This window comes from Alternaria metachromatica, assembly GCF_023757995.1.
Source record: "Alternaria metachromatica strain BMP 0045 chromosome Unknown scaffold_10, whole genome shotgun sequence".
Taxonomy (NCBI): Eukaryota; Fungi; Ascomycota; class Dothideomycetes; order Pleosporales; family Pleosporaceae; genus Alternaria; species Alternaria metachromatica.
The window spans coordinates 164584-189776 of NW_026055501.1; the positions used below are offsets into that span (position 1 = coordinate 164584).

Below are 25193 nucleotides of genomic sequence, written 5' to 3' on the forward strand. Positions count from 1 at the left end.
GCCTTTGTCTTCCATGATTTTGTAGGTTTACATGGCTGAGTATCCTGGAGTGCAGCAAGTGCATGCAGGTAGTCGTATGTTTGTAGCAAAACATTCATGTCGGCGGTAGACAGTCCGTCATGGTTGTAGTCTGATGTTGTGCGGTTGAATACGAATGAGCCATCTGCTAAACACGTCTTCAATATGTGCTCTCGAGATGGTACAGTACGTCCTTGTGGCCAGACGTCTCGGAGAACATCTCCCAAGCGCGCGATGTTGAGGTAGAAATGTACGGGCCATTGATGGCGGCTTGTTGCTGGTTCTCTGTCAACCTGGGCGAAGGGTAGTGTATGCGTAACCTCCCTGATTATCTTCCCCCTGACAATCAAGCAGGAAGACGAGATACCATCTCGTTCCTCCGGCCTATGCCGCATCCCGCGCGCGGCGTCGAAGTACATGCAATATTTCGGAAACACAAACGCTTCCGCTTTCAACCGCCGCGACCAGTCTGGGACCCAGGACGGCAGATTCGACAACCACCTAGTTTCGTCGTCGTCCCGCCGGTGTAATACGCCCAAGAGATCCAGACTCTCCGTTGCTTCGACGATGGATCTAGTGACCATAACAGGAACCTCATTCCAATCAATATGGTAATCAGGCAAGATACTTATCTGCGATTCATCTTGCAGCCCCAGAAACGCATAGACAATATCATGCTTATTCGTAGTCCTACACCTCGGCGCAAACAGAGAGAGCGAGTGGTAGAAAGAAGGTTTTTCTTCACCACCACTGCTTTCACCCGCGACGCCCCGCCGTTGGTCTCTCAAGCGCATGATCTCGCTTAGTACTAGGTAGCCTTGTAACTGTCGTAGACCGACGTAATCCGCGGATGAGATGCGGTCTTCTGAGCTCCTGAAGCGCCGGATAACGGCCCAGAGCTCGTCGATGGGAAAGGTGAAGGAAGCGAGGAAGCAGGTGGCTTTGGGTGGTAGCACGGCTTCTTGTACTACCCAGGCTCTGCTGAACCAGGGGAGGGATAGTAAGGAGCGTACGAAGGATTGTTGGCGGGGGAGGGAGAAGATGAGGGGTTTCTGGTCAGGAGGTACATGGTGGCTGCCTGTTGAGGAGAATGAAGACGAGGCGTGGAGCTGGGGTGCTACGAATGCGCTGTTTTCGAAGTAATAAGACATGGATTCGGTGTCTTGCACTTCTTGCCCGAGCCAGATTAGGACGCGTTTGCATTTGCTGTAGATTTCGCCCATGAGAGCGACTTGCTGGTTGCGGTCGGGGATGCTTGTTTGGTCGACACATAACTATGAATGTCACGATAGAGTCAGTACGGCACCTCCTTCCGTTTCGTACATTGTTGCCATACCTGGTCGACCCAAAGGTAGCCTGTCTGGCAATAAGGCCGTATTCGCGTGAGTGTAGTGCGCAATGTAGGCGTGATGAGGACCGACTTTCCCGATCCCAACTCAAAGACGCAAGATTTATCTTGCTCGCCCCATACATAGGAGATCGTCTCGTATGGAGGCGCGGCTTCCAAAGATACCTCAACGACATCAGGCTCTTGAACAGACTGTGAGGCCTCAGGAAGTTTGAGGAGCCTGATATGGCGCTCAGAGAGGGGCTCGTATGTGTGTGTGTTGGACATGGCTAGATGCTGCACTTGAGCTCAGACACAAGCATGTGTAGTGGGTATTGTAGTGTATAGATGGTGGGCTCTTATCCTAGTTGCATTGTCGTTCAAACCCTTTGCTGTAGACCATGTGACGTCGAAACCCCGCAGCTACGCAGTTGATTGATGCTTGAATTCAGGTGTCGCATGGCTTCATAGACATCTATCAAGCCATTCAATGTTGTGATCGTAGCAGTGAACAGTAGGCTGAGTTTGCGTATCCCAGAGGCAGTAGAATCTAAGGCATAGTGCTAGTGAGTGTTGGTACCAGAACCAGGTGGTTGAGTGTAGTTGATGGGATGACAGTTGTTGGATGAGAGCTCCTTCCCTAGGTTTGCAAGGTGACGCTAGCGTTACCCCACTCTTGTCTCGCAATCTCTTGTCTTCCTCACCAACGCAGACTCGATGAACTGCACCGGCATGGTGGTCTTACACAATTGCGAAGAATTTACAAACAATCACTTAGGAGTCAGTTAACGGTGATAGTAGATCAGGCTTTTGAAACTATTATTATTATGTATATCATTACTCATGCACGCTAAGGCCAGGAGATCTATCCCAAACACTCTTAGTAAGTGTAGCAAAACGGCCCTGCTGTTGTGTCCAGAAGCTCTTTGAGTTTCCTGTCACCCGCCAGCTTTCCAATATTGATCGTGTAGTCCAGCGTTACGTTCTGACCGCTGTAGTCGAACGGAACAATCGGCCCACCAACCTGGTTCAGACGAGTCTTCAAATCCAGTTGCTGCCACTCCCAGAAGATGCGATCTAGGTTGGCGTGGTGCAAGTAGAAAAGCGGTTCAGCAGGCGAGTTCGCAGCGTTGCCAGCCTGTCCCAATGCACCACCAACACCGAAATGACCACTTCCGTGGATGTTGGGAGCGCCAGATGTGGTGTCACCCTGCATCAAGCGGTCGAAGGTGGTGTAATCCGGTGCCTCGAGTTGCTTTGTTACGAGTTTGGGGTCTGCCCAAGTGTTCATGAGAGCGGGTATGAAGTCGCGTCGAAGACAGTCCGCTGGGCCGGGGTAATTGACGGTGAACTTGGAGGCTACGAAAGGGCCGGTTTGGACGCAACCACCACCCGTACCGCCCTCCATACCGAACTCGTTTTGTCCAGGGAGGGGCTCAACCTTGTTGCCATTGCCGCCGAAGCCGGTATCGGGAGAGAATATCTCGGAGTCGTAAACGCGGGTAGAGGTAGGGTTGTGAGGCTCTGCATCCAGGGAGTAGTTCCAGTAGGGATGAGCGCCAGTATAACCACACTCTTCACGGAGAGCCTTCTCGTATGTTGCGACAAAGTAACGATGCCATAGGATGAAGTGTCCTACGAAATGGATGTGGTCGGCTTGGTTGACATGAACGGCTTGATGATCGTCAAATCGGTTTAGGGCGCCAGGGATCCCTGACACGGCTTTCTTTGTTGTCAAACATAGAACAGCGTCGATATAGTTCCTTCTCTGTGGGATAGACAGCTGTCTCCTGTGATGTCACCGTGATTAGCGAAATTCTATCGTGTGCCAATGTGGGTCCATCTTACCATTCCTGTCGCTTGATAGGGTTCTTGCACACGGCAGAATTGGTTGTGGGAAGCGCTGCTGCAGTTGACAGTGACGCCAAGCAGAACGATGAAACAAGGAGCTGTAGTTTGACCATGGCGACTAATATGTCTGCCGTAGCGTTCGAGATCGATGACTGAAGACAAGGTGAGTTGTAGCGACCTACTCACCCAGATAACGATGGGTCTCAAGCTTTTATGTAGCTTTCCATCAGTCCACCAGCGCCGCTCAACGTGCATCTAAGCCTCGGTGTGCCCCGAGAAGAACGAGGCACTAACGTACGACGCTGCAAGGCGGCCACAAGGGCAGCAAATTCGGACCTGTACTTGGGTACGAGCTGTTGGATTCTGGTGAGATTGCCGGGTCTAGGAGGCTCTACACATGCATGGTGATTCAGGGTCTATGTGCGCCTATGTGGCACAGCAAATGTTGAGTCCAGAATATGCAAATTAGATACCGATACTCAGGAAGCGACCGTGTACATGACTCGCTAAGCACGGGACCGCTGAATCAAGTCGACTTGTCGAAGGTGAGAGGAAGTAGTCCGAAAGCCCCATGTTTGCAGTTTTGCACCCAGCAGAAGACGTGGTTTTATTCTGATTAGGTAAGCGTTGCAAGAGACGGGACCTGAACTGATATGTTCATGTCGCTGTGTTGTTCGTTGCCGAGTGTGTGTTTGGCTTCAGGCATAACCATCTCCCAGTGCTTGATGTTTGCAGGGACGGGAGCAACTTGGGCGCATGCAGCCGGTGGGCGCAAGGATTGAGAGCGAAAGCATCCTGCAGGATGATATGCAGCATCGGAGCTTTTGCCTACTCCAGGGTTGATGTATTTTCCGGCCATATCCCTCCGAGTGTGCCGTCGTTGGAGACGCGGCAGGAGGGGATACCGATGTTTGTGGCTGCCATACAAGTTCATTGAAAGAATTGGTCCATGTTGTTTTTTGACAGGCTTCAGACGCTGGCTATACAGCGGGTGTAAAAGGCACGATGTCCGACTATCAGATTAACTGAAAATTGCCACCCGGGAATGGCCCGCTCCCGTAGTCGCGCGTCTTCTGAGTGGCCACTTTTCTCGGGTGCGGCTATAGCTTGGGTTTGAGCGCTTCATTGTGGATGGCGGGGGAAGTGATTGATGGGAAATCCGGGAGACACGGCAGCAGACGGGACGAATGCTAGTAGTGTACTGCACGAACAGGTACCGATATGACCTGCGCCGCATTTGCGTCTTTAGATAGTACACCCGTTCTTTCTTGGCGGATCTGGCCTGGTGTATGTTGTTGCGCTATGGACGGGGAAGGGGAAGGATCGAGTTTTGGAGAGATTGATTCGGTTCGCGCAACCGAAAAGCGTGCCAAGGCGTTCGAGCCGGCTTGGCAGATCTTCTCTTCTTTCCCAAGGTCCTACTTTGCAGATTGTAAACAGCGCGCAACATCAACACCACCGGATTTTGTCTAGACGCGTAGCAGCACGATTTGTCGCACACTGAACTACGTTCGGCATGTGGTATGCCTGACCACAGCATTAATTGAGGCGTTCAGGGAGGTACTCACGCCACCTGGGCAACGCCAAGAATGCATACATCCGGAGGATTCGCAAGACAGGCATTTCACGAATCCCCCTTGCACAAGAACTTTCATCTCCAGTGGCGCCTGGTCGAACCTTCCAAGTGGTAATCGGAGATCCACGAAATGAAATTCCCACGTGCTGCTTCGCTCGGTTACAAACACATCAATGCAAGCCACATGTTGATCGCGCGCGATTGGCTACAGCGATTTGCAGGCTTCCGTTCGCCTTCGATCTGATCTGATCCTCCGCCGTGCCATTCTACTGGGAAGACGCTCAATGAACAATGCTGTGTGCGGCGTAGTTGGCCATTATGACTTATACTCACGCACCGGCAATGCTTTCTCCAAGTACAACTTCGGCATACACGTGCACGTAGACCAATACCATGGCAGGCGACGGTGTTTACATCACCAGCGACAATGGCTCGCGTCAGCCAATGATGCTCATCACGACTGGCGTGCTACTCTTCTCCTCTTTGATCGCAGTTTCGCTCAGATTGTACTGCCGAGCTATACTCGTACGCTGCGTTGGGTTGGATGACTACTTCATGCTCGTTGCCCTCATAGTAGCAATTGGCTTGGGTATCATGAACGGTTTTCAAGTCAGCTATGGTACTGGGTAAGTCCTACTTCACTCCATCGTCAAGATAATGGCCAGCTAACACGTTTAGACGGCAATCTAAAGATCTCAACTTCGATCACTTTTTGATACCCACTCTTAAACACTGGTGAGCCAAGCTCACTCTGCCAAATCCCTGGATGGCCTTGCTGATTCTAAATACAACTAGGTACGCATACCAACTGGTCTACCCATGGGCGCTATTCTGCGTGAAAGCCAGCATCTTAGCACTGTACCATCGGATCTTCACACATCATAACTTTCGACGCTGGATATATTATGCGGCAGGCTTTATCATCATACAGACCATCACTGTTACTTTCATCAACGTGCGCTTACGACGAAGTTACTCTTTACCTTCACTTCCACTGACTGCGAAGAACAGGCTTTCGAATGTGGCACCAAGCCCTCCCGAGCCTGGTCGGCCAAGTTCCCAGAAGGCTGCAATGATATGCCAAGGACGTACTTTGCTATGGCATCGGTGAACATCCTTACCGACATAGTTATCTTGATAATGCCGTTCAAAGTCTTCAAACAACTCAACATGCACCCACGAAAGCGCTGTACGTATCCTCCATTCCAGCGTGCAGGGAACCGAAGCTGACAAAAGAGCATAGTCGCGCTTATGGGAATTTTCATGGTGGGAGGCATCGCAGTGATAGCTTCTATCATGCGCCTCTACGCACTTTACGTCTTCGCCGTATCCAAGGACATTCCATATGACGACATCTTTGTAAATCTCCTCTGTCCTTCTCCGATGAGATATTCTAGTCACTGTGAACTGACCCACCCCTTAGATACTCCTCCTCTCCCAGATCGAAGTGAACGTGGCCATGATCTCCGCCTCCGCGCCTGCATACCGGCCCCTCTTCAACAAGGTCTTTTCTTCATCCTCTTCGTCCCCCTACGTTCGACCCGCCAGCGACTATCCCACAGTCGGCAGTGGAAGGCCTGCTTATACTCGCCGACGGAAAGTTTCACGCGATCAGATGGAATTGTTCTCTGTGCTATCGACGGGAAAGAGGGCGAGCAAAACTCATGCGAGGAACACGAGCGAAGAGAGTATTTTAGGCGAGGAGGGCATAAGGAAGACGATTGATGTCAGAGTCATTGAAGAAGAGGAGAAGGAGAGACAGAATGGGGAAGATAGGAATGATCCAGCGTATTGGCGAGGTGCATAATCGATATAGTACGGACAGTGGATATTCGTTGGTGTTGACTCTGCCCCATGATTCAAAGCATGGACTGTGGTCCGCTGGGAATGTAGAAGTAAACTAATTGATTGCCCTGCTCCGAATCAACATTCCACCGTGCAGTAAAAGCGATTACAAGACCGAGAAATGAACGGCAGAATGTGGAAACTTTGGCGGATGAATATTCAATTTCCCAATAGTATGAATTCGTTTCTACCTACACGCAAAGTCATATATCAGCGCCTGAGCGGACTGCGGAAGCCCATACTACCAAATTGACTACCCCCCTTCTTCGGTGTCGTCAACGGATCCGGTACATCCCCGCCATAGCTACCACTCACAGCCCTATGACCCTGCCCACCATTCCCAACAGCTCTTCCCCCACTACCTGGCGCTTTGAATCCCACCAAACTGCCCTTAGCATAGACGTCATTCAACATCTGTTCCAACACGCCCGCATCATCAAACTCCTGCCATTTTCTCCACAGCTTCAGCGCCGTCGTCGCATCCTCGATGGAATCGTGCGTATCCTCTTGGATGCTCTCTTTGAGTACACACCAAGCCAAGAACTTCAGGTTCAGTTTTCGCTTGAAGTCTGGCTTGAACCACAGGTTGCTTGTGTCGACGACTTGGTTTTTGGGGACGTGGATGTTGATGGTGCGGAAGTCGTTGGCAAGTGAGTGGCCGACGAAGACACATCCCAGATTGAGTAGCAACCATAGCTTCTTGTAGGCGTGTTTCAGGGATACTGGTGCGTGTGGAGAGGTTTCGCGGCTGAGGTCGCCCGGAGATATACCAGACCATTCGGTGAGGTAGTCGACCACTTGTTCGGTTACAGCAATGTAGTCATCGATGAAGGGAAGGCCTGCCTGCTCTCCTTCGCCGCGACATACTGAGACACGAGCTAAGCCCTTGCGATCAGGACGAATGGTCTGGCGGGTGCCATCAGCCTTCATTTCGATCTCTTCAGCTTGAAGGCGGATGAACTCGGCATCGATAGCGACTGGGTAGCCAGGGCGTGGCTCTTCTGATGAGTGTTGAAGAAGCTTAAATTTCTCCTCGGGAGGCGTTGGGTTAGACGACCACCACCTGTACAGAATGGAAGTGTCAAGGTTTTGTTTCCACGAGTCGTCGATCTTGTTACGGGCAGACTTCAGCTGGAAGGTCAGGACAGACGGAAGCTTCCAACTTGTATCGAAGCGCAGAGCCTCCTCTTTGGGGATTGGTCTCACTAGGAAGTCGTTAAAGAGATGCCATCTGTCCTCTAAATCCTCTTCTCGTGACGAAGGTGCGGTGTTGATGGTCGCTACCAGGTGAGGCTTCTGACGCTCGCCGCTGTTGATATCCGCGACTACTCCAACAAGTTCATAAACCATGATCTGATGTACTCCGCGTTGCAGGTGTAGCTTCAGATCTTGGCCTTCGAAACAGTAGAATTGACCTTGATCTACTATGATCCCGATCTCTTGCGGAAGCCAATTGGGCGTCGACCACAACAACTTAGCTTCATGACTTTGTATGGCAGCGTTAAGCATCAGCACTCCCGGTACTGACTGTATCGTCTTCCGCTGTACCATCTGCTGATAACGGTTGCACTTTGTACACCAACCCCGAGTTTGATCTTGCCGCTCGACGCTGGCTTTCAAGATCTGTGAGAAGGTCGGACGCGCTATTCTCGTATTCCTCATCACCTGCTTCGCAGGATATACGAGCTCATTGACGAAGTTCTTGCCTCCACGAATGGTTTCGTTATTGCACTGTGCACATCTCATGCTCGCTTTTGCTTGGGTTTCCAGTACTTGATCCATGGCCGAAGGCCCAGTGTTCCCTGGAAGCATTTGTCGGAATTCTTCGGAAACCTTGTCCAACAGAAAGCGGTTGAGGTTTTGGATCATAGTGGTAAGTGCAACGTTAGGAGCAAATTCTTCAAGCAGATTCAGTGAGACAGCATTCGAAAGGCCACTGAAGGTCTTCAAGAAGTTAGATGCCTGACAGTTGAGCCCAGCCGCCTTTTCGAGCATATCGATGAGAAACCCCAGTTCGCAAAGAAGGCAAGACTCAAAGAGGCATGGCGAAGCAGTGTGTTGCAGAGCAAGATTTCGTAGCAGCGGCGTAAAGCGGAAGAGTTGTAGAAGGGAATTGGCGTAAGAGTTGGTAATGTGAGTCTCTAGACCGGAGTAGGGTGTCTGGTTGTAGTAGCTGATGCCGTGTCAGTGCGTGCGCAAATGATATTGTTAGGAAGACATACGCAAAGTCGAAGTCATCAACACCGAACTTGCTGTACTTGATCTCCACGTTTCCATACATGGCTGGAACATCTTTGCGAGTAACATCGTCGAGATGCAGGTCGGTCAAAGTCTCCATAGTCTCTGTTATCCGGGCATCTGGCTCGGTGAAGGACTGCGATGCCCGAGCTTTCTCACTTAAAAACTTGGGGGCAGACAGCGATTCGCTCACTCTATCCACCTGCCGTGTTGCTTCGGCTTGGTTTCTGCGCTTCGTATTGTGGTTCTTGGCGTAGAATCCAATCTCGGCGCGCGTCATGTTGCCAAGTATCGTGCTATCAATCTTAGGCGGAGGGGCACCGACTTCGAAAACTAGATGACTAGGCCAACTCGAAAGCAGCTGTTCCTTGTAATATGGCATACCAACAGTACTCAAGGGTCTGGGCAGAGTAAGCAATGCGTCAAGTTTGAAAATCGGTAAGACCTACGTGTCAGGGCTCCAATCCATCTGTGGGGGCGGTGGAACATTATGATCTGCAGTCTCTGTTGGGTTGCTGTATTCTGGGAAGTGTACTTTGGTCGGAGAGCCCCAAAGATGTATGTGCGAGTTGGAGTCTGCTAGTGCAATAGCCTCGCCAGAAGGTGCCATCTCAAAGCCAGTGAGGAACGAATCGTAGAAGTTCAGCTGCCGGAGGTTGGCCGAGTCGGGGTTCATGAGATCGATGACCTGCATCTGGCCGTTCTGAGAGGCGATGAAAGCTGTAGTAGACATACGGGGATGCATGCGCACATAGGCTGCACCTGTGTGGAATGGAATGGGAGGTAGCTGCTTGAGCGTCTTCAAAGAGAAGACATTGGTGAATGGATCCAGCATATATGCATATTGTTGTCGCGGAGACCATCCGCATGTTGCGAGGAAATCGCCCTTTGCGTCCATGTCGTTGATGCTACCAGTATGTCCTTCGAACACCTTGATGACGGCAAGCGAATTTGAGTCCAAGATGTGGATGCTACCGGTCTTCGTGGCGGCGCAAAGGTACTGTCCAGCACGCTTCATGATCGTGTATTGAGCTTCGGCAGGGAGCTTCCATTGGTTAGTTCGGGGTAGTTGATGAAGGCATGCGATATACCGTATGTGTGATGATGCCCTTCTCCACATCTACTTTGAACATTTGCGCCTGGCATCCTGCGACGAGGATCTCGCGCGTGCCTTTGGAGGTGAAGTTCATGCATGTCATGTCCTTGAACTCGGCGCTCCTATACGCTGATGGTCAGCCGCTGCCCTTGTGCGCTCTTTCCCCTTCCGCAGCCAACATACGTCAGGTGCCATTGTGTGAGTCCGCGGCGGTGGGAATAGTGGACGCTTTGTTTAGAGATGGAGAGAACGCCCTTCTCGGTGAAGAGGAATTGCTTGACGGGGCCATCGGGAGGCGCATGTCCGCGGTACGAGGTATAGCGCTCGAGGTGAGGGCCGTAGAAAGACGAGACACGCCCCTGCGAAGATGTCAGTCGCACGGCACCTGGCACGGGCCGCGTGTGAACGTACTCACATGGTTGTTTCCTGTCCATAGCAGTTCTTGTGTGGTGTCGAAAGCGAATGTCGATATAGGTACGGCAGGTAGGTGTGGTCCTGGGGGCGGCAATTGAGCGATGGCTAGCTGCGCAGTGGTCAGTACGGTAGGCGTGATTGGCATGCCGTCGGCTACCTACCTCGTCCCAATCCGCCTCCATGCTGAAGTCGCGTGTTGCAGTCCAGGAGCTCTACGGAGCAGTCCCGACATGCCTTGCGCTACGTGGTTGGCGGACGCGTCGCGGTAGTTGGACCGTCGAGGCGTGGGGTGAGGCCGGAGCTAGAAGACGCGAGGATGTGTGCTGGTGGGACCGCGGGGCATCCGGGAACAAAGCCGCGACCACCGCCTTGGAAGGTGCTCGGCAACTCAACGTCCTTCGCGTACAATACGAGTCTACACTTATTGTTCATGGATATGGCACGGTGGCAAGTGATCTTGAACTTGAAAGTTTGATTCCTATGAACAATCCCCAAACGCTATTTGTCCGACCGACTACGTAAAAGACCTGGCCGCAGATGTTGGTACGCACAATAGTAGTGGCTATTGTACGCACGCACAAAAGGAGAAAGTAAAAGTGCACGTATCTTACCTGACAATGTAACTGGTCCTAGCCAATGCGTGATGCGTGACCAGTGATGTCAGATGAAGTGGGTATCGAACGCCTATCGAGTCGTCGTGCTTAGTGAGTTGGCTCAACAGACGAGAGTGTGTACCGAAGAGTCATACCGAAAGATGCAAATGTCGTGGTCTTCGTGTGAGCTCAATCGAGTAGTCGTGAGAAGTCGAACCGAGTGCGAACTCCTGCATCAGGTTAGCTCCATCCTCTAATACAAAGCCAGAGCTTCGCTTCTCGATCAACAGTGGATCACTCCATGTAGCTGAGGTATATCTAGGTCTGAAGTTGGCCCGAGGGTAACGTAAGCAAGGGATTCAGAGTATCAAATGTTTTCGATCACACTTGTACGTACCACGGAGTATTCGTCGACCTCGCCTTGGACGATCTAGAAGCCTTTGCGGTCGCCAGAGTACTTCTCGTCCTGGTCGGCGTCGGCCTTGTGGTCGTAACGCTGACGCTTGTGGGTTTCGGTCATGCCCTTGCCAGAGCCCGTAAAGCCGACTGTGAGGGTTAGCGATGAGACACGGGAAGATTGCTAGATTTACTCACCTCGACTGCCAGCCTCGGTACTGGTACGGAACATGGACTCCTTCTTGACAACGCCCTTCTTCTTGCCTTTGTTCTGGAAGTCGGCCCAGTTTGACTGCCTCTTCTTGAGGATGCCCTTGTTGGCGATGCGACTAGCCTTCCGCTCTTCTCCGTCCTGGGCAGCTCCGGCGCTCTTGGCAGCCTGCGCACTCGGGTTCATGCTAGCAGCTCCGGAGATGACGTGGGCACTCGAGACAACGGGCGCAGACGGGGTTGCGGCGAACGCAGGCTCGGCGTCGCGCTTGCGCTTGTTCGGCAGAGGGCGTACGGCGGAGCCATCGACGGTCAGGGTGTCGTCGTACTCGATGAAACGAACAAGGTACTTGGGGGCTGAGGCGGCGCCGAGTTTACTCTGGATCTTGGCTTTGTACCAGGACCTGTCAGTCCACTGCGCCTCGCAGATGTCGCCAATGTTCAATACGATGGTCTTCTCGGGCTCTTGCTTCTCCATGGTCTTGCGCAGGACTGGGTGCTTCTCAATATCGAACTTGGGACCGGCAGGTTCAGCGGCGTCCTCAGGAAGCTGGGCCTCGAGAGCGGCGAGGTCGGATCGCAGGACCTCGAGTTTGGTGTCGTGCTCGGCGACACGACCCACGATTTCCGCACGCATGGCTCCTGTTTCTTCAGTCTCTCCGACCGTCGCGATCAACGTCTCCATCTCCCGAAGCTATACAATGTCAGTTGGGTCAATGCGATAGCTCCGTGGTGCGCAGCTCACCTGGCCTGCCCATTCTGCACGTCCTTGCTCTTCTACGGCGATTGCCTGCTTCTTGGCGTTGATGGCGCTCTTGATCTGCTTGGTGTTGTCCGCCATGTTGCAGTCGCTGGTTGACTTGTGGTTGCGATGTTGTGGTGGGTTGGATTGTTCACAGTCGCGTACAAGTAAGGATGTCGCGACCAGCAGTGACGCCCGGCAGGCAGCCGCTGGGCTTGGCGCCGCCCCACACAGCCTAGACCCTTTTTTTCTCCGCGCTTCAGCCCTATAAGTGAGACAAGCGTGCGTGAATGTCGAATGGCACCGGGGCCGTCACCACCGTCACCCAAACTCACTGCTCACGTCACCTAACGTCTGCAGATGCAGCCATCACTTCTGCATTCGATACTTCCTGCCGCATCTTCATGCTTGGCACTAGTCTACGCTGCTTCACCGACGTTAATGACAGATAGTATCCATGATCAACTATGGCCGAGTCGCAGGGACCACGCAAGTACACAGCGAGATGATTAGTATTCTTCTTTCCAGAAAAGCGCCGTCTTCGGAAGTAGACTGCGAGAGACGCACTGGCAGCTCTTATTCAGCATGACGCATGACGCCAATGAGTGTAGTGGCAGCGAAAACCCCAATTCTGTTATAACCAGCCAGTCTCCTTCCAGCAGACAGCACTCGAGAATCTGGCGAGACTCACATCTGCTGCAGGACCAGGCACCGGACGCGGTGATCAGCGTCCGGTGTGGTGGTCTTCGATGGCGTTCTCCCTACCCCACCAAGCTTTGTGCTTATCAATCAGACCAGGAAGCGCATGCTGAGCCTGCCGTCTGCTGCGCCCTTCTCTGACGCCGTGCTTCTGCGAGAACAGTCACACTCTCGGCCCCAACCTATCACTGACGCTGATCATCCGTTCACCTGTTGTCGGCCGCTTTTTGACAGGCTTAACGGCGTTGCTCCGAAAAGTCGCCCGAACCAACCAGCTAGGGTACCCAGGTGCCGCATTGGATCTGGCTTCCAGGCTGTGAGGCTGCGAATTGACTTCTTGCACCATTGCTCCTTCACCATCTGACCACCTTTCGCTCAAACTGCCCATTTCTTGACAAAAGACTTCGCATACCCCTCTGCAGCCGTCGTCAAGTGCGCTGCACTCACAGAGCGCTCTGCCCTCTGCACAAGCCCTCCCATACCCGCGAAACCTTCGTCGGCTTACTGGCCCGCCTCCGCCCGCTGAACGAGCTACCCAGATCAACCCCAAACATCTTGCGTCATTCATACCACCTCTCAGAACCCCAACGCGCCCGCTCCTCCACATTTTGCGGTGTCCGGGTGGCGAAAACGGTTATCGCACGTGGTTGACCGATAGCCAGCCCCTCCGAACTTCCGCTACGCTGCGCAGGTGCGGTAAGCAACCCGCAAGCTCTCCTCGGAGCTATACACAACACCAACCACCCTCTACCTCGCGATTGTAGTTGCAATGGCTGGAACTACCAACGATTTCCAGAATGGCGCGCCCTTCTACCTGGATGCGACGCAGCAGGATCTCCTCCTCGCGGCCCTGGCCTCGAACAACCAGAACCCTAACGACATCTTTTCCGCTGGCCTAGACAGCGGCTCCAACAACAAGCAGTCCATGAACAACTCCCAATTCCAGTATCCTCTCGACAGCCTCGATCCCGCATACTTCACGTCGCCTCAACAACAAACACCCGCGAACGGCTTCAACGGGGGAGGTATGGAAGAGAGTCCCTTTGTCGACTACCTAGATGGCGATAATGGCTTCGATTTCGACAACGCAGACGGCGACATGATTGGCTCACTACCTGGGGATACTCCCGGCGATTCGAGCGAAAAGCGGAAGAGTCCGGACGACGGTGACGATGACGATGACGAGGGCGGCGGCAAGCGCAGGGAAGGTGAAGACAAGCAAGCCAAGAAGCCAGGTCGCAAGCCATTGACTTCGGAGCCCACGACTGTAGGTTTCATGGAGCATGCTCACCTTAGCCCAACTGACAGCAGGCATAGAAGCGGAAAGCCCAGAATCGCGCGGCCCAACGAGCGTTCCGAGAACGCAAAGAAAAGCATCTGAAAGACCTCGAGACCAAAGTACAGGAACTTGAGAAGGCTTCCGATGCCACGAACCACGAGAACGGTCTCTTGCGAGCACAAGTGCAACGGCTGCAAACGGAACTTCGCGAGTACCGAAAGCGACTATCGCTTAACAGCACCGGAGTGTCTCGAACTCCCGCTCTTGCTGGAGGCTTCAGCTCTATGCTGAACAACAATAGTAACAACAACAACTTCTCCTTCGAGTTCCCACGTTTCGGCGGACTTCCTGGCGCCCAGCTACTAGACAACGGTCCCTTAGCAAAGAACAAGAACACATCGGTTTCGTCGAACGCATCTGGTCGCCAAAACAGCACCGGACGCGCCCTTAGCCCGACCAGCAGGGCCAACGGCTCGCTCACAGATTCCCCTGGCGCCATGGGCCCGGACAGTGCGCAGCGCTCCGGCAGTCTCAACGGCTTCTTCGGATTCGACAACAACAATAAAACGAACAACGAACCCTCCCGCAGTAACACGGAGAACTCCACTCGTTCGCAATCGCGTGTCTTCCAGTTCAACAGTGGCTCATCAAGCCATTCAGACTCACCGTCCAACTCATCCACATCGCCTACCAATCAAGACTCCTCCTGCGGGACATCACCAGAGCCAAGTCATACCTCGCCCAATCAGCAGTTGGACACAATCAAGGACGGTTATGTGTGTCATGGAAACTCCGAAGGTGAGGTTCTCTTCTGCGAAAAGCTCAACATGGCCTGCGGCAACCCTCGTAATCCCATGCCTCGTGCGATGTCCCAATCTGACGACAAACCTTCTCCTGCAGTCTTAGCCGCCAAATCACCCACTCCCGCCGTCAACGGCATCGATTACTTCGCGAACCAAAACGGCGGCCAATTCGACCCGACACTCTTTGGAGAGTACCGCGATACCCAGAATGCGATTGTGGGCGACGGCGACTTCACTGGTGGCTTCTTTAACGATGCTTTCCTCAACACTGGCTACGGTAGCCCCTTCCACTTCGGCGACACACCTGCTGTGCAGAAGACGAATCCTCTTGAAGAAATTGAGCGTATACAAGATGGTGAGGACGAGGTAGTCCCCGGCGAGGATGTCAACTCGCTGCTTAACTGCCACAAGATATGGTCAGTACAGCCCTGTAATCACATGAGAACTGGTACGCTAACACCGCACAGGGACAAGCTCTCAAGTCGCCCAGACTTCAAGGACGGCACGATCGACATCGACAATCTCTGCTCAGAGCTCCGCGCTAAAGCACGCTGTTCTGAGAGCGGCGTGGTCGTTGATCACAAGGACGTTGAGGCAGCCCTCAAGCGTCTCCCCAAGGACAAACTTCTCGGATAAATATGGCGCACACCCTGCATGTGGATGACGGTTAAGGCGTACATGTTTGGCTTCTTTTGGGTCCCATTTATTTTCTCATGTTGGCACGGCCAGTCACTCGTTGAGCATGCACTTAGCAACCTTGCAACGATATCATGATACTTGGAAGGGTGGGCATATCGGCGTTTGAAATGGCGAAACGACGAAAATGGTTAACGGCTGTGGAATACACTGTTCGTGTGCAAGTCGTAGGGTCGATCATTGGATGGTGCTTCGGTCACAACCCCAGCTTCCTTTATAGCCTTGTATTCAATGAAGTACATTTTTATCATATTCCTATCGGTTGGCTATTCCAGTGTATACTAAGCATCAACGCATCCCTCGTAAGTCAGATGCCACAACCACGCCGTACACATGCATGATTCCTATGTGTCTTTTAGGCTACCACCTTGGCATGATGTCGGCCACCATTTGCATACACCTAGTCTGGAAAAGGAGCCCCTCTCATACCTAACACAGACAGCCCTAATACCTCTACTCAACACCACGACCACCATGGACCTACCCCGCGACCTCGCCGACCTAATCAAAAACAACGATGCCGCCGGCCTAGTCGCTAAATCCACCAAACGAGGTCGTCCTCGAAAGGGGACCAAGGCCGTCACTCAGAGAGACAAAGACAACTGTCTCGCACAGGCGATGCCAGAGGCTGATTTAGATGTTATCGAAGTGCTGATCCGACACGGTGCGAAGTTGACGCAAAGTTCTTTCCGCAAGGCGATCTATAGGGGGAATGAGGATACGGCGGTTTTGGAGCTCATGTGGAAGTGGGGGTGGAGGGTCGATGGGAAGGGGCTGTGGTATGGTGATAGCGCTGCTGGGTATGTTGTTTGCATTCCTTAGTCTGTCACCAGAGCTCACGGCAACTGACATGCATGTAGAGCGGCTGTGTGTTACGAGAATAGCTTACGCTGGATACTGCAACATGGCGCAGAGCTGAACGTAGTTTCGAACCCGAGACTCGTTGGCTCCTGCGCTGATTGTGTGACGCCGTTTTCAGAAGCGGCGTTGGATGGTCACATCTCATCTATGGAGATTCTGCTCGAGTTCGGTGCTGAGCTGGATCCGTTGGCGGTGTTTTATGCCATTCGATGGCGAAGACGGACGAAAGAGACGTTGAGGTTTCTGGTGGAGAAAGGTGCGGATGTGAATGCTTTGGCAAGGAAATGGGGTACCCCGCTGTTTTATGCTGTTCACTGGTACAACAGAGACGCGGTGGAAGTCTTGTTGGAATGCGGGGCAGATCCAGATGTGGTTTGGATTGGGGGGACAGCTGCGGAGAGTGCTAGGAGGTACGAGCGCGTTGAGTTGGCGGAGATGCTGGAGGCGAAGATGAAGAGGAGGAGTAGGAGGACTAGGGGAGTTGGGATAAGATCTGTTGAAGGTTTACGGGTACCTGGTCATCGTCTGGGGACTGGTTATTGGGCGCGACTACGTGCATCTGAGCAGCGAACTACTGCTATATGAGTCGTTGAATGTCTCATCTGCTGCCTGTATCATGGCTGAGAGGGTATGACGCAACTCTTGGCTGCGCAGCCATACCGTGCCGCAATCGCCTGGGTGCATACAAGTATAATGCAGTGCCCTGATATGGCTCACCTCGCCATAAGCGCAGATCCAATATGAGGCTCCCCAGCGACGATAGATACAACCGTCTACCCTGCGATATTAAGGATGCTACAAAATCCAACGACACCAAAAAGCTCCGAAAGTGGCTCAGACAGTGGCCCGACCCCGAATATGAAGCCAAACAAGACTGCCTCGAGCTAGCTATCCGCGAAGGTTCCATAGAAACGATCAAAACGCTGCTTTCCCACGGCGCCACACTCACATACATTGCCTTTCTCAAAGCGATTCACCGAGAAGAGCCTGCAGTATTCCAACAACTCCTCGACCACGGATGGGATATCGATTCGACGGAATTCGGCAGGCCTGCTGTAACGTCCGTATCCTTCTTCACCATTCTCATCTTGTGCATGTGGTGTACTGACGCAAAGCAGACACGCCCTCCGACGCGAAATTCTGTTGCGCTGGTTTCTGGATCACGGTGCCAATCCGAACACCAAGGCTGAAAGACGAGGTGGCTCCGTCTCACAACCTTGCACACCACTTCAATCAGCCGCTACGCTTGACGATGATGCGCCGCTCAAAATGCTTCTAGCTTACGGCGCTGAGATGGATCCGCTGGCCCTGTTCCATGCCATCGGGTCGAGGAGGTCGCGGAATGGCATGGCTACAACTATTGCATTGGTGGAGCACGGTGCAGACGTAAATCATATGGCGCGGCGCTGGGCGACACCACTTCATCGTGCTGTTAGTGCGAACGCGAAGGAAAAAGTGGTGTATCTGTTGGAGAATGGTGCCGATCCAAGGGTACATGCTACAGTGAGTAAGAGTAAGCCAGTGGATTGGGCGAAGCAGAATGGGAAAGCGGAATTGGTGAAGATATTGGAGGAGGCGGAGGCTAGGCAGGAGGATTAGAGGAACGCATGACAATCGCTGGGAGCTGAAGGTAATGACGAGTTATTAATTGTACTTCAACAGTAGGATTGGTCACAAGGCTTTCCCATACTAAATCATCATGCCCAGGGGTATATGGAAAGAAGGATGCAAGTGGCCTTTACGAACCACCCAGCCCTGATGCACCCAATCCATATTTTCGGTCTTGCTACATCGTCTCGCAATTCAAGACACTGGTCTTATCCACGTTCCGCTCATTCAAAAGGTCTCATAAGCTCATTGCCTGCCACAGACTCGGCAAAGTTCTCCAACGCCGTAGTATGGCACCAAGGCTTCAATCTAATCTCCTTCAGAATGGTGCTCGAGAAACATCCCGACCAGCCCATCCGAGGCAGTTGCGCCGTCACCGATTCGATGACTTCCCGGCCTACAAGATGCGGTTGTAGTCCCATGTTATCTAAATAATGTCAGTCAGTCGACTATCCAGAATACTATCAGCACAAGCATGACTTACCAAACTCAGTAGCAATCTGAATCATCTGCACCATTGCACTGACCGTGCCTGTCTCACCGGGATCCTGGTGGCGGATGATGGCCTCTGCAACGCTCTCGGCTTGGATTTTGGGAGCGCCGAACTCCTGCAACTTTGTCAAAGCCAGGAGGCCGCCTTGGAACTCAAAGGACATGTGCGTGTTGGACATGTTCTCGTCGGTCGTGCCGATGTCGTGGAATAGGCAGGTTAGTGCCCAGGTTTCGAAGAAGTCCTTAGAATGGTATTCCGGGAAGTAGTGTTGGATGATGTAGGTACCTGCCATGCAATTTTAGTCGACCTGAGGAGTTTATAGTTGTTTCCATCATCGTGGTGATGGGGAGCATTGGTGTCGGGTAGTACGTACCGTAGCAGAATACTCTCATGCTGTGATTGTAGGTCTCCTTGGTTAAATGCTCCTGGGCATACTTGCGCGCCTTGTCTGTCACTTCGGTTACGGGCCAGGCGTCCATGGGGTCTGAGTAAGAATCATTGTTCATCCCAGCAACCTCTTCGGCAGATGGGACGTTGGAACGGTTCCTTGGGACGGCGATCCAGCCAAAGTTCTCTGGTGTCCATATTCCGTGAGACATGTTGGATGCTTCGAATAGAGTAGTGCTCTTGAGAAAAGTTGCAAGTGAGAAGAGCGGATTGGGTTTGAAGTTTGAAGTTGTGATGGCGCGACTTTAAGTACACTTGCTGTATGTAGATGCGCCTTTCGTCCTAGATAGGTTAGACTTGACAAGAGCTCATCCAGGCGAAGTCTGTCGGGTAAGCGCGACACACGTGCGCATTAGCGAATGACCTTCAGCTTTACATGCTGACGTTGTTTGACAAATTTTCGTCATTATGGAATTCGTTTTGCCATTAGCAATTATTGCATCATGTACGTCATATTCATCTCCGACGACGGTGACGATCGATGATTAGAAGATCGAGTACGCCTGGCTGTGTGAGCAGAGGACGTGCCGAATAAAGTCAAAAATTGATACGCTTGGACCTATCGTCAAGCTGATAGACTTGACGAAAGAATAGCAAGCCATCGTTGGATAACTCCAAGATGAAATGAAGCATGGACATGATGGGTCGTTGGATCATTCTATCGATAAGGGATGACTAAGAAATGAAGATGGCCGAGGCCGCAGATCCAAAGTTTTGGTGACATCAACGTGCACCGCGTCTCACAGGCACGAACAAGCTTCAATTGTCGTTATGAAGCCACAATTCATAGCCAGAGCAGTGCGCTCGATACAGAGAGGATTACCACAAACCTCATCATGTCGAACAGCAACCAAACAATCCCCATTCCGAATACCTCCAGCAAGCTCACGATGCATATCGACCACCGCCCCCAAACACCACAACCCAACACCCAAGTCCACCTCCACCGTCGACCCAACAGAAGTATCGCACTTCAACGCGCTCGCATCATCATGGTGGGACCCCCACGGCCCCTCCCGCCTCCTCCACCTCATGAACCCGCTCCGCCACGACTTCATAACTTCATGCCGCTCTTCGACAACCCCACTAAACCCGTCTGAGAAACTACGATATCTAGACATTGGCTGCGGCGGCGGCATCTTCGCCGAATCAGCCGCGCGCCTACCGACCACTACCTCCGTCACAGCAATCGACCCCACGCCTCAAGTCCTCTCCATTGCTGAGGCGCACAAGCGACGCGATCCTACACTTACCTCGCCGGGTAAACTTACATACTTGAATACGTCTATCGAGGACCTACCGCGTCCGAATTCAGACACAGAAGCCTTCGACATCGTCACCCTGTTCGAAGTAATCGAGCACGTAAACGCCCCAGGCCCGTTTCTCGAACACGTCCTCCCGCACGTGAAGCCGGGTGGCTGGTTGATAACGAGTACGATTGCGCGGACGTGGACGAGTTGGGTTGTTACGAACGTGGTTGCAGAGGATGTTTTGGGTATTGTGCCCAAGGGAACGCATGAGTGGAGTAAATACGTCAACGAAGAGGAGTTGAGGAGTTGGTTTGCGAAACAACCTGGTTGGGGCAATGTCAAGTGCATGGGTGTTGTGTATGTGCCGGGTTTGGGGTGGAAGGAGGTTGCCGGGAGTCAGGATTGGGGGAATTATTTCTTCGGTGTTAGGAGGGAGGGCTGAGGAGGGGATGAAGAGGGGTGTGGTGATATGATGTGATGTGTAAGTGACATGGTCAGATGGGAGCATATGATACCCAAGTAATGTACAGTATATACAACATCATAGCCGCCTGGCTTTACGTACGCTATGCTTCCTCGAAGTTTTCATACACGGCGCTGTAGCAACGTTATGCGAAGCGCTCCGCTACGTCTGTGTTTGTCGCTATGTTGCGCATGCACTCGGTCTTCCCCATAGCATCGTGTTGTGTTCCAACGCTTCCTCGTATCATTTCCCTCTCAGGATTGAATCCGAGATATCGCAATCGCTCTTGTCCCTTCTCAGCCGTCTTCATGACTTCGTTGCAGGTCTCTCCTCGAATGGTGTCGGTATATTCCTGCCTGTGGCTACCGCTTCACTCCCTGTCTCCACGAGATCATGTCCACCAGCCAGCTTCCACGCCCTCAGGTAGTCTTCGCCGGTGAATCGCTTTTCGTAGTTCTCTGCCTTGCCGACGTCGAGTCCTCGCACCTTTTCCAGACTGGAGTCTACGAAGGGTGTCAACTATGCAGATGTTAGCATTACATCTCTACAATGTCTTCCCAGCTGTCGCAACCCGAACAAATCATTGTACGCACCTCGATGTTATGTGTGCCGTTAAGTGGGTACACATATGTCCGTATCTTGCTCCAGTCGGGTGTGAAGTTTCCGTATCGGTTGATTGTGCCCATGGATCCCACGCGGTTTCCCTTGTAGTATTCCTTGCCGGCTTGTTTGGGTGAAAGCGGCAGGCGCCGCAGCATCTTCTGGAGAGAGGCCGTGGGTTTCATGGCGGCGGTTTAGCTGGACCCTGCCGTTGTAGCGAGCGATGCGACGATGTCGATGATGGCCGCCATCAATCTTCGAGGCGTTTGCGGAGTTTGGAGCGGAGGTGGGCGTGGCCCGTGCGTCAAAAAAGTGCAAACCCAGAAGTTCTGTGTGTCGCTCCGCCGCCTTGCCTCTCAACCACAACGCCAAAATGCCGCCCCGAGTAGCACGCAGCTCGATCCAAAGCGGTGGCGCTTCAAGCAAAGGCAACGCAAAGTTGCGAAACCCCAAGAAAGCGCAGAAGCGCGCCCTCGACGCCTTCTCCATCGCCCAGTACGAGAATCCAGACGATGCGAAAGTGCGCAAGAACCGCCTAGGCGAATTCGACCCCGCCTTCAACCGCAAACGTGCGCGTGATGACGACGAAGAGGACGACGAGGATGAGGACGAGGACGACGGGCCCAAAAGGCGCAAGAAGAAGTCTGGTGACGAGAGCTACGACGAAGGAAGCGACTCCGAGGGCAACACCTGGCAGATGGGCCACGTTGAAGACGACGACGATGACGAGAGCATCGACTCGGACGAGGCTTTCGGTGAGAGCGACGAGGAACGCTTCGAGGGCTACACGTTCAGAGGCAGTTCCAAGAACCACAAGGGAAAGGCAAAGAAGTCGAAACGAGAGCAAGACATGATGGACGAAGATGGCGACATTGATCTCGACGAGGGCGACAGTGCAGATGGTGAGGAGGAAGATGAAGACGATCTTGGCGAAGATGCTATCGATCTAGCTACTGCCTTGGATCAATACGAGGAGGATGAGGCTGAGGAGCGAAGGGAGAAAGAGAAGAAGAAGAAGGCCTCTGCATTCGACGACAGCGACTCTGAACCAAGCGAAGGCGAGGACCCCGCAGCAGATGGCGCATCCGACCTCTCGTCTGACGAAGAAGATGAGGATGACCGCCAGGCGCAATTGCAGAACTTGATCTCTTCGTTGGCTTCGCGAGAAGACGACAAACCCAAGGGCAGGAGAGTGGACGTCCATGAGTCAGCTGCACCAGACGAGTTTGGTGTCTCCCGCAAAGTCGACCTCCTAAGCTTCAAGCCCAAGGTCGCCGACGCGGAGAAAAAGAAGGCACTCAAGCTGCTGCAAGACGACAAATCCTCGAAACGAAACGACATTGCTAGGAAACTAGACGCGCCTTTACCAAAGCGACAGCAAGACAAGCTCGACCGCGCCGCGGCCAACGCCAAAGCGAACGAGACTCTTGAGAGGTGGACCGACACTATCAAGCAAAACCGCCGCGCCGAACATTTGATGTTCCCTCTCCAGAACCCTTCCGGAGGCGACATGGGAGAGAAGACACTCCTTCCCACAACGACCGCCGCACCTACGAACGATCTCGAAAGTACAATTCAGTCCATCCTCCAGCAGAGCGGGCTGTCAAACGGCAAGGAAGACGAGGAAAAGATACAGAAGTGGGAAGAGCTCCAAACAAACAAACTTCCAGTCGAGGAGGTCCTCAGGCGACGTGCAGAACTGCGAATGCAACGAGAGCTACTGTTCCGTGAAGAGGTTCGCGCCAAGCGCATCAAGAAGATCAAGAGCAAGTCTTATCGGCGAGTGCACCGCAGGGAGCGCGAGAAGCTGCTGGAGAAGGAACGTGAGCAGCTCAAGGCCGATGGCGTTGATCTGTCCGAGGAAGAGCGTGAATACAATGATCGCCGGAGAGCTGAGGAACGCATGGGGGCTAAGCATCGCGAGAGCAAGTGGGCTAAGGGCATCAAGGCTACTGGAAGAGCGAACTGGGATCAAGATGCGCTGGATGGTGTGACTGAGATGGCCAGACGGAACGAGGAGCTTCGTCGTCGCGTTGAGGGCAAGACCGTGCGCGATGACGATGAGGAAGCATCTGATGTGCCAAGCGAGGAGGAAGAGAGCGACGATGACGACGACCAATCGGACAACGACGCACTACAACAATCTCTCGGCAAGCTCAAGTCGAACCCCTTCTCGACTAAGGAGTCTAAGCTGGGTCAGATGGCCTTTATGCAGAAGTCCGAGGCTGCGAAACGCGCACAGAACGACGAAGCTGTTGAAGCCCTAAGACGCGAGCTTGCAGGTGAAGACAGTGACAATGCCGAAATCGATGAGAACGCCACCAAGGCAGGACGGAGAAGATACGGTCCCAACGCCGACGTGTCAGCTCCGGCTATACAGATTAACCGCAGCGAGTTCGAGGAGCACGAAGACTCCGACGCAGAGAACGAAGCCAACCCGGATGCGGAAGGCAAAGAGTCTGTCGCGGACACAGCATCATCTAGGAAACCTGCCAAACAGAACGGCTTGAGTGGTCTCTCGAATGGTGCCCGCAAAGAGCGCAAGGCTGCCGCACCTGTAGAGAACGGCAGCGGAGAGTCCAACCCTTTCTTGACCAAGGCGAAGAAGGAGAAGAAGACCACAACCGAGCCTGAGCTCTTCCCAGCCACAAGTAGCACGACCATCACTACGCAAGCTAAGGCCGTCGCTCCTAAGCTTACGCCCAAAGCCAAGCCTCAAAAGAAGTCAAAGCAAGCGACCAAACCTCAAGAAACCAAGGTAGACGACTTCTTGAAGCAACGCGTTACAACGGCCGATGACGATGGTTGGGCGACTGTCATTGGTGGTCAAGAAGATGAGGACATGGACGAGCAAGGCATCGAAGACGAGGGTATCGATCTTGACGTCGTCATGCGCAACCAAGCTCTCACAGCAAAGGGTTTCGCCGGCGACGACGTTGAAGCCGACTTCGACGCCGAAAAGAAAGCCACCATCGCAGATGAAGAAGCAACCGAAGAAGTTTCTATCCTCCCTGGCTGGGGCTCCTGGACCGGTGACGGCATGTCCAAGGCCGAGAAGAAGCGTAACCTCGGCGCTAAAACAGTAACCAAGAAACCTGGTATCGATGCCGATAGACGGAAGGACAGGAAAATGGACAAGGTCATCATCAATGAGAAGAGGCAGAAGCCTAACGTCAAGTATATGGCTAGCCAGCTACCGTTCCCGTTCGAGAACAGGGAACAGTATGAGAGGAGTTTGCGCGTGCCGAAGGGCAAGGAGTGGGTTACTAAGAAGACGCACCAAGACGTTACGAGGCCGAGGGTTATTGTTAAACAGGGTGTTATTGCGCCGCTGCGGAAACCGCTGGTATAGGCGGACGGTAGCAGGCAAAGATTCGCTTGTCTTGCAATGGAAGCGGATCAATTTTCCAATCTTACTTGTGTGTCTCGTGCTGGCAGTCACCTCTGCAAGCCACGTGGAAAAGCTCCTCCTTCCACTTACACCGTGACTTCCCCCTCCTTCCACCTTTCCTTACAGAGTCACATGTTACGATCCACCACTGCATGTCATTTTTCCCTCGTCTTTCTTCTTTCTACTCAGTGATACATCGTACATTCCTTCGCAATGCCGCCGTGGTGCGGCCGTTTGACCGCGCAAATGCGCAAACCTCGTGGTATTGAGCAAACTGGCCAGGCGTCACTTCCCAAC

The 25193-nt window shown here is 53.0% G+C and overlaps 11 protein-coding genes across 11 annotated transcripts; 5 read left to right on the top strand and 6 right to left on the bottom strand.

Moving 5' to 3' along the window:
- Positions 1–178: 178 nt before the first annotated feature.
- Positions 179–1241, bottom strand: J4E83_005182 (uncharacterized protein; the record flags this gene model as incomplete). Its single annotated transcript, XM_049332102.1, has 2 exons — positions 179–311; positions 460–1241. 2 exons carry the CDS (start codon positions 1239–1241, stop codon positions 179–181), a joined length of 915 nt encoding a protein of 304 aa, XP_049188553.1.
- Positions 1242–2225: 984 nt separating this feature from the next.
- J4E83_005183 (uncharacterized protein) lies at positions 2226–3309 on the bottom strand (the record flags this gene model as incomplete). The annotated part of the gene is made up of 2 exons (XM_049332103.1): positions 2226–3135; positions 3194–3309. The coding sequence occupies 2 exons, from the start codon at positions 3307–3309 to the stop codon at positions 2226–2228; spliced, it is 1026 nt and encodes a 341-aa protein (XP_049188554.1).
- A 1856-nt stretch (positions 3310–5165) lies between these two features.
- On the top strand, positions 5166–6579 carry J4E83_005184 (uncharacterized protein; the record flags this gene model as incomplete). Its single annotated transcript, XM_049332104.1, has 6 exons — positions 5166–5398; positions 5451–5507; positions 5568–5727; positions 5784–5961; positions 6016–6131; positions 6196–6579. The coding sequence occupies 6 exons, from the start codon at positions 5166–5168 to the stop codon at positions 6577–6579; spliced, it is 1128 nt and encodes a 375-aa protein (XP_049188555.1).
- Positions 6580–6827: 248 nt separating this feature from the next.
- Positions 6828–10547, bottom strand: PAN2 (poly(A)-specific ribonuclease; the record flags this gene model as incomplete). The annotated part of the gene is made up of 7 exons (XM_049332105.1): positions 6828–8790; positions 8840–9256; positions 9305–9900; positions 9947–10073; positions 10135–10310; positions 10367–10474; positions 10527–10547. The coding sequence occupies 7 exons, from the start codon at positions 10545–10547 to the stop codon at positions 6828–6830; spliced, it is 3408 nt and encodes a 1135-aa protein (XP_049188556.1).
- An 841-nt stretch (positions 10548–11388) lies between these two features.
- Positions 11389–12405, bottom strand: J4E83_005186 (uncharacterized protein; the record flags this gene model as incomplete). The annotated part of the gene is made up of 3 exons (XM_049332106.1): positions 11389–11504; positions 11553–12258; positions 12310–12405. 3 exons carry the CDS (start codon positions 12403–12405, stop codon positions 11389–11391), a joined length of 918 nt encoding a protein of 305 aa, XP_049188557.1.
- Positions 12406–13774: 1369 nt separating this feature from the next.
- Positions 13775–15723, top strand: J4E83_005187 (uncharacterized protein; the record flags this gene model as incomplete). Its single annotated transcript, XM_049332107.1, has 3 exons — positions 13775–14272; positions 14323–15503; positions 15555–15723. The coding sequence occupies 3 exons, from the start codon at positions 13775–13777 to the stop codon at positions 15721–15723; spliced, it is 1848 nt and encodes a 615-aa protein (XP_049188558.1).
- A 534-nt stretch (positions 15724–16257) lies between these two features.
- Positions 16258–18243, top strand: J4E83_005188 (uncharacterized protein; the record flags this gene model as incomplete). Its single annotated transcript, XM_049332108.1, has 4 exons — positions 16258–16583; positions 16644–16877; positions 17408–17704; positions 17763–18243. The coding sequence occupies 4 exons, from the start codon at positions 16258–16260 to the stop codon at positions 18241–18243; spliced, it is 1338 nt and encodes a 445-aa protein (XP_049188559.1).
- A 233-nt stretch (positions 18244–18476) lies between these two features.
- J4E83_005189 (uncharacterized protein) lies at positions 18477–19344 on the bottom strand (the record flags this gene model as incomplete). The annotated part of the gene is made up of 3 exons (XM_049332109.1): positions 18477–18679; positions 18737–19030; positions 19119–19344. The coding sequence occupies 3 exons, from the start codon at positions 19342–19344 to the stop codon at positions 18477–18479; spliced, it is 723 nt and encodes a 240-aa protein (XP_049188560.1).
- Positions 19345–20224: 880 nt separating this feature from the next.
- J4E83_005190 (uncharacterized protein) lies at positions 20225–20884 on the top strand (the record flags this gene model as incomplete). Its single annotated transcript, XM_049332110.1, has 1 exon — positions 20225–20884. One exon carries the CDS (start codon positions 20225–20227, stop codon positions 20882–20884), a length of 660 nt encoding a protein of 219 aa, XP_049188561.1.
- Positions 20885–21211: 327 nt separating this feature from the next.
- On the bottom strand, positions 21212–21690 carry J4E83_005191 (uncharacterized protein; the record flags this gene model as incomplete). Its single annotated transcript, XM_049332111.1, has 2 exons — positions 21212–21424; positions 21499–21690. 2 exons carry the CDS (start codon positions 21688–21690, stop codon positions 21212–21214), a joined length of 405 nt encoding a protein of 134 aa, XP_049188562.1.
- A 188-nt stretch (positions 21691–21878) lies between these two features.
- Positions 21879–24857, top strand: J4E83_005192 (uncharacterized protein; the record flags this gene model as incomplete). Its single annotated transcript, XM_049332112.1, has 1 exon — positions 21879–24857. One exon carries the CDS (start codon positions 21879–21881, stop codon positions 24855–24857), a length of 2979 nt encoding a protein of 992 aa, XP_049188563.1.
- Between the last annotated feature and the right edge of the window lie 336 nt (positions 24858–25193).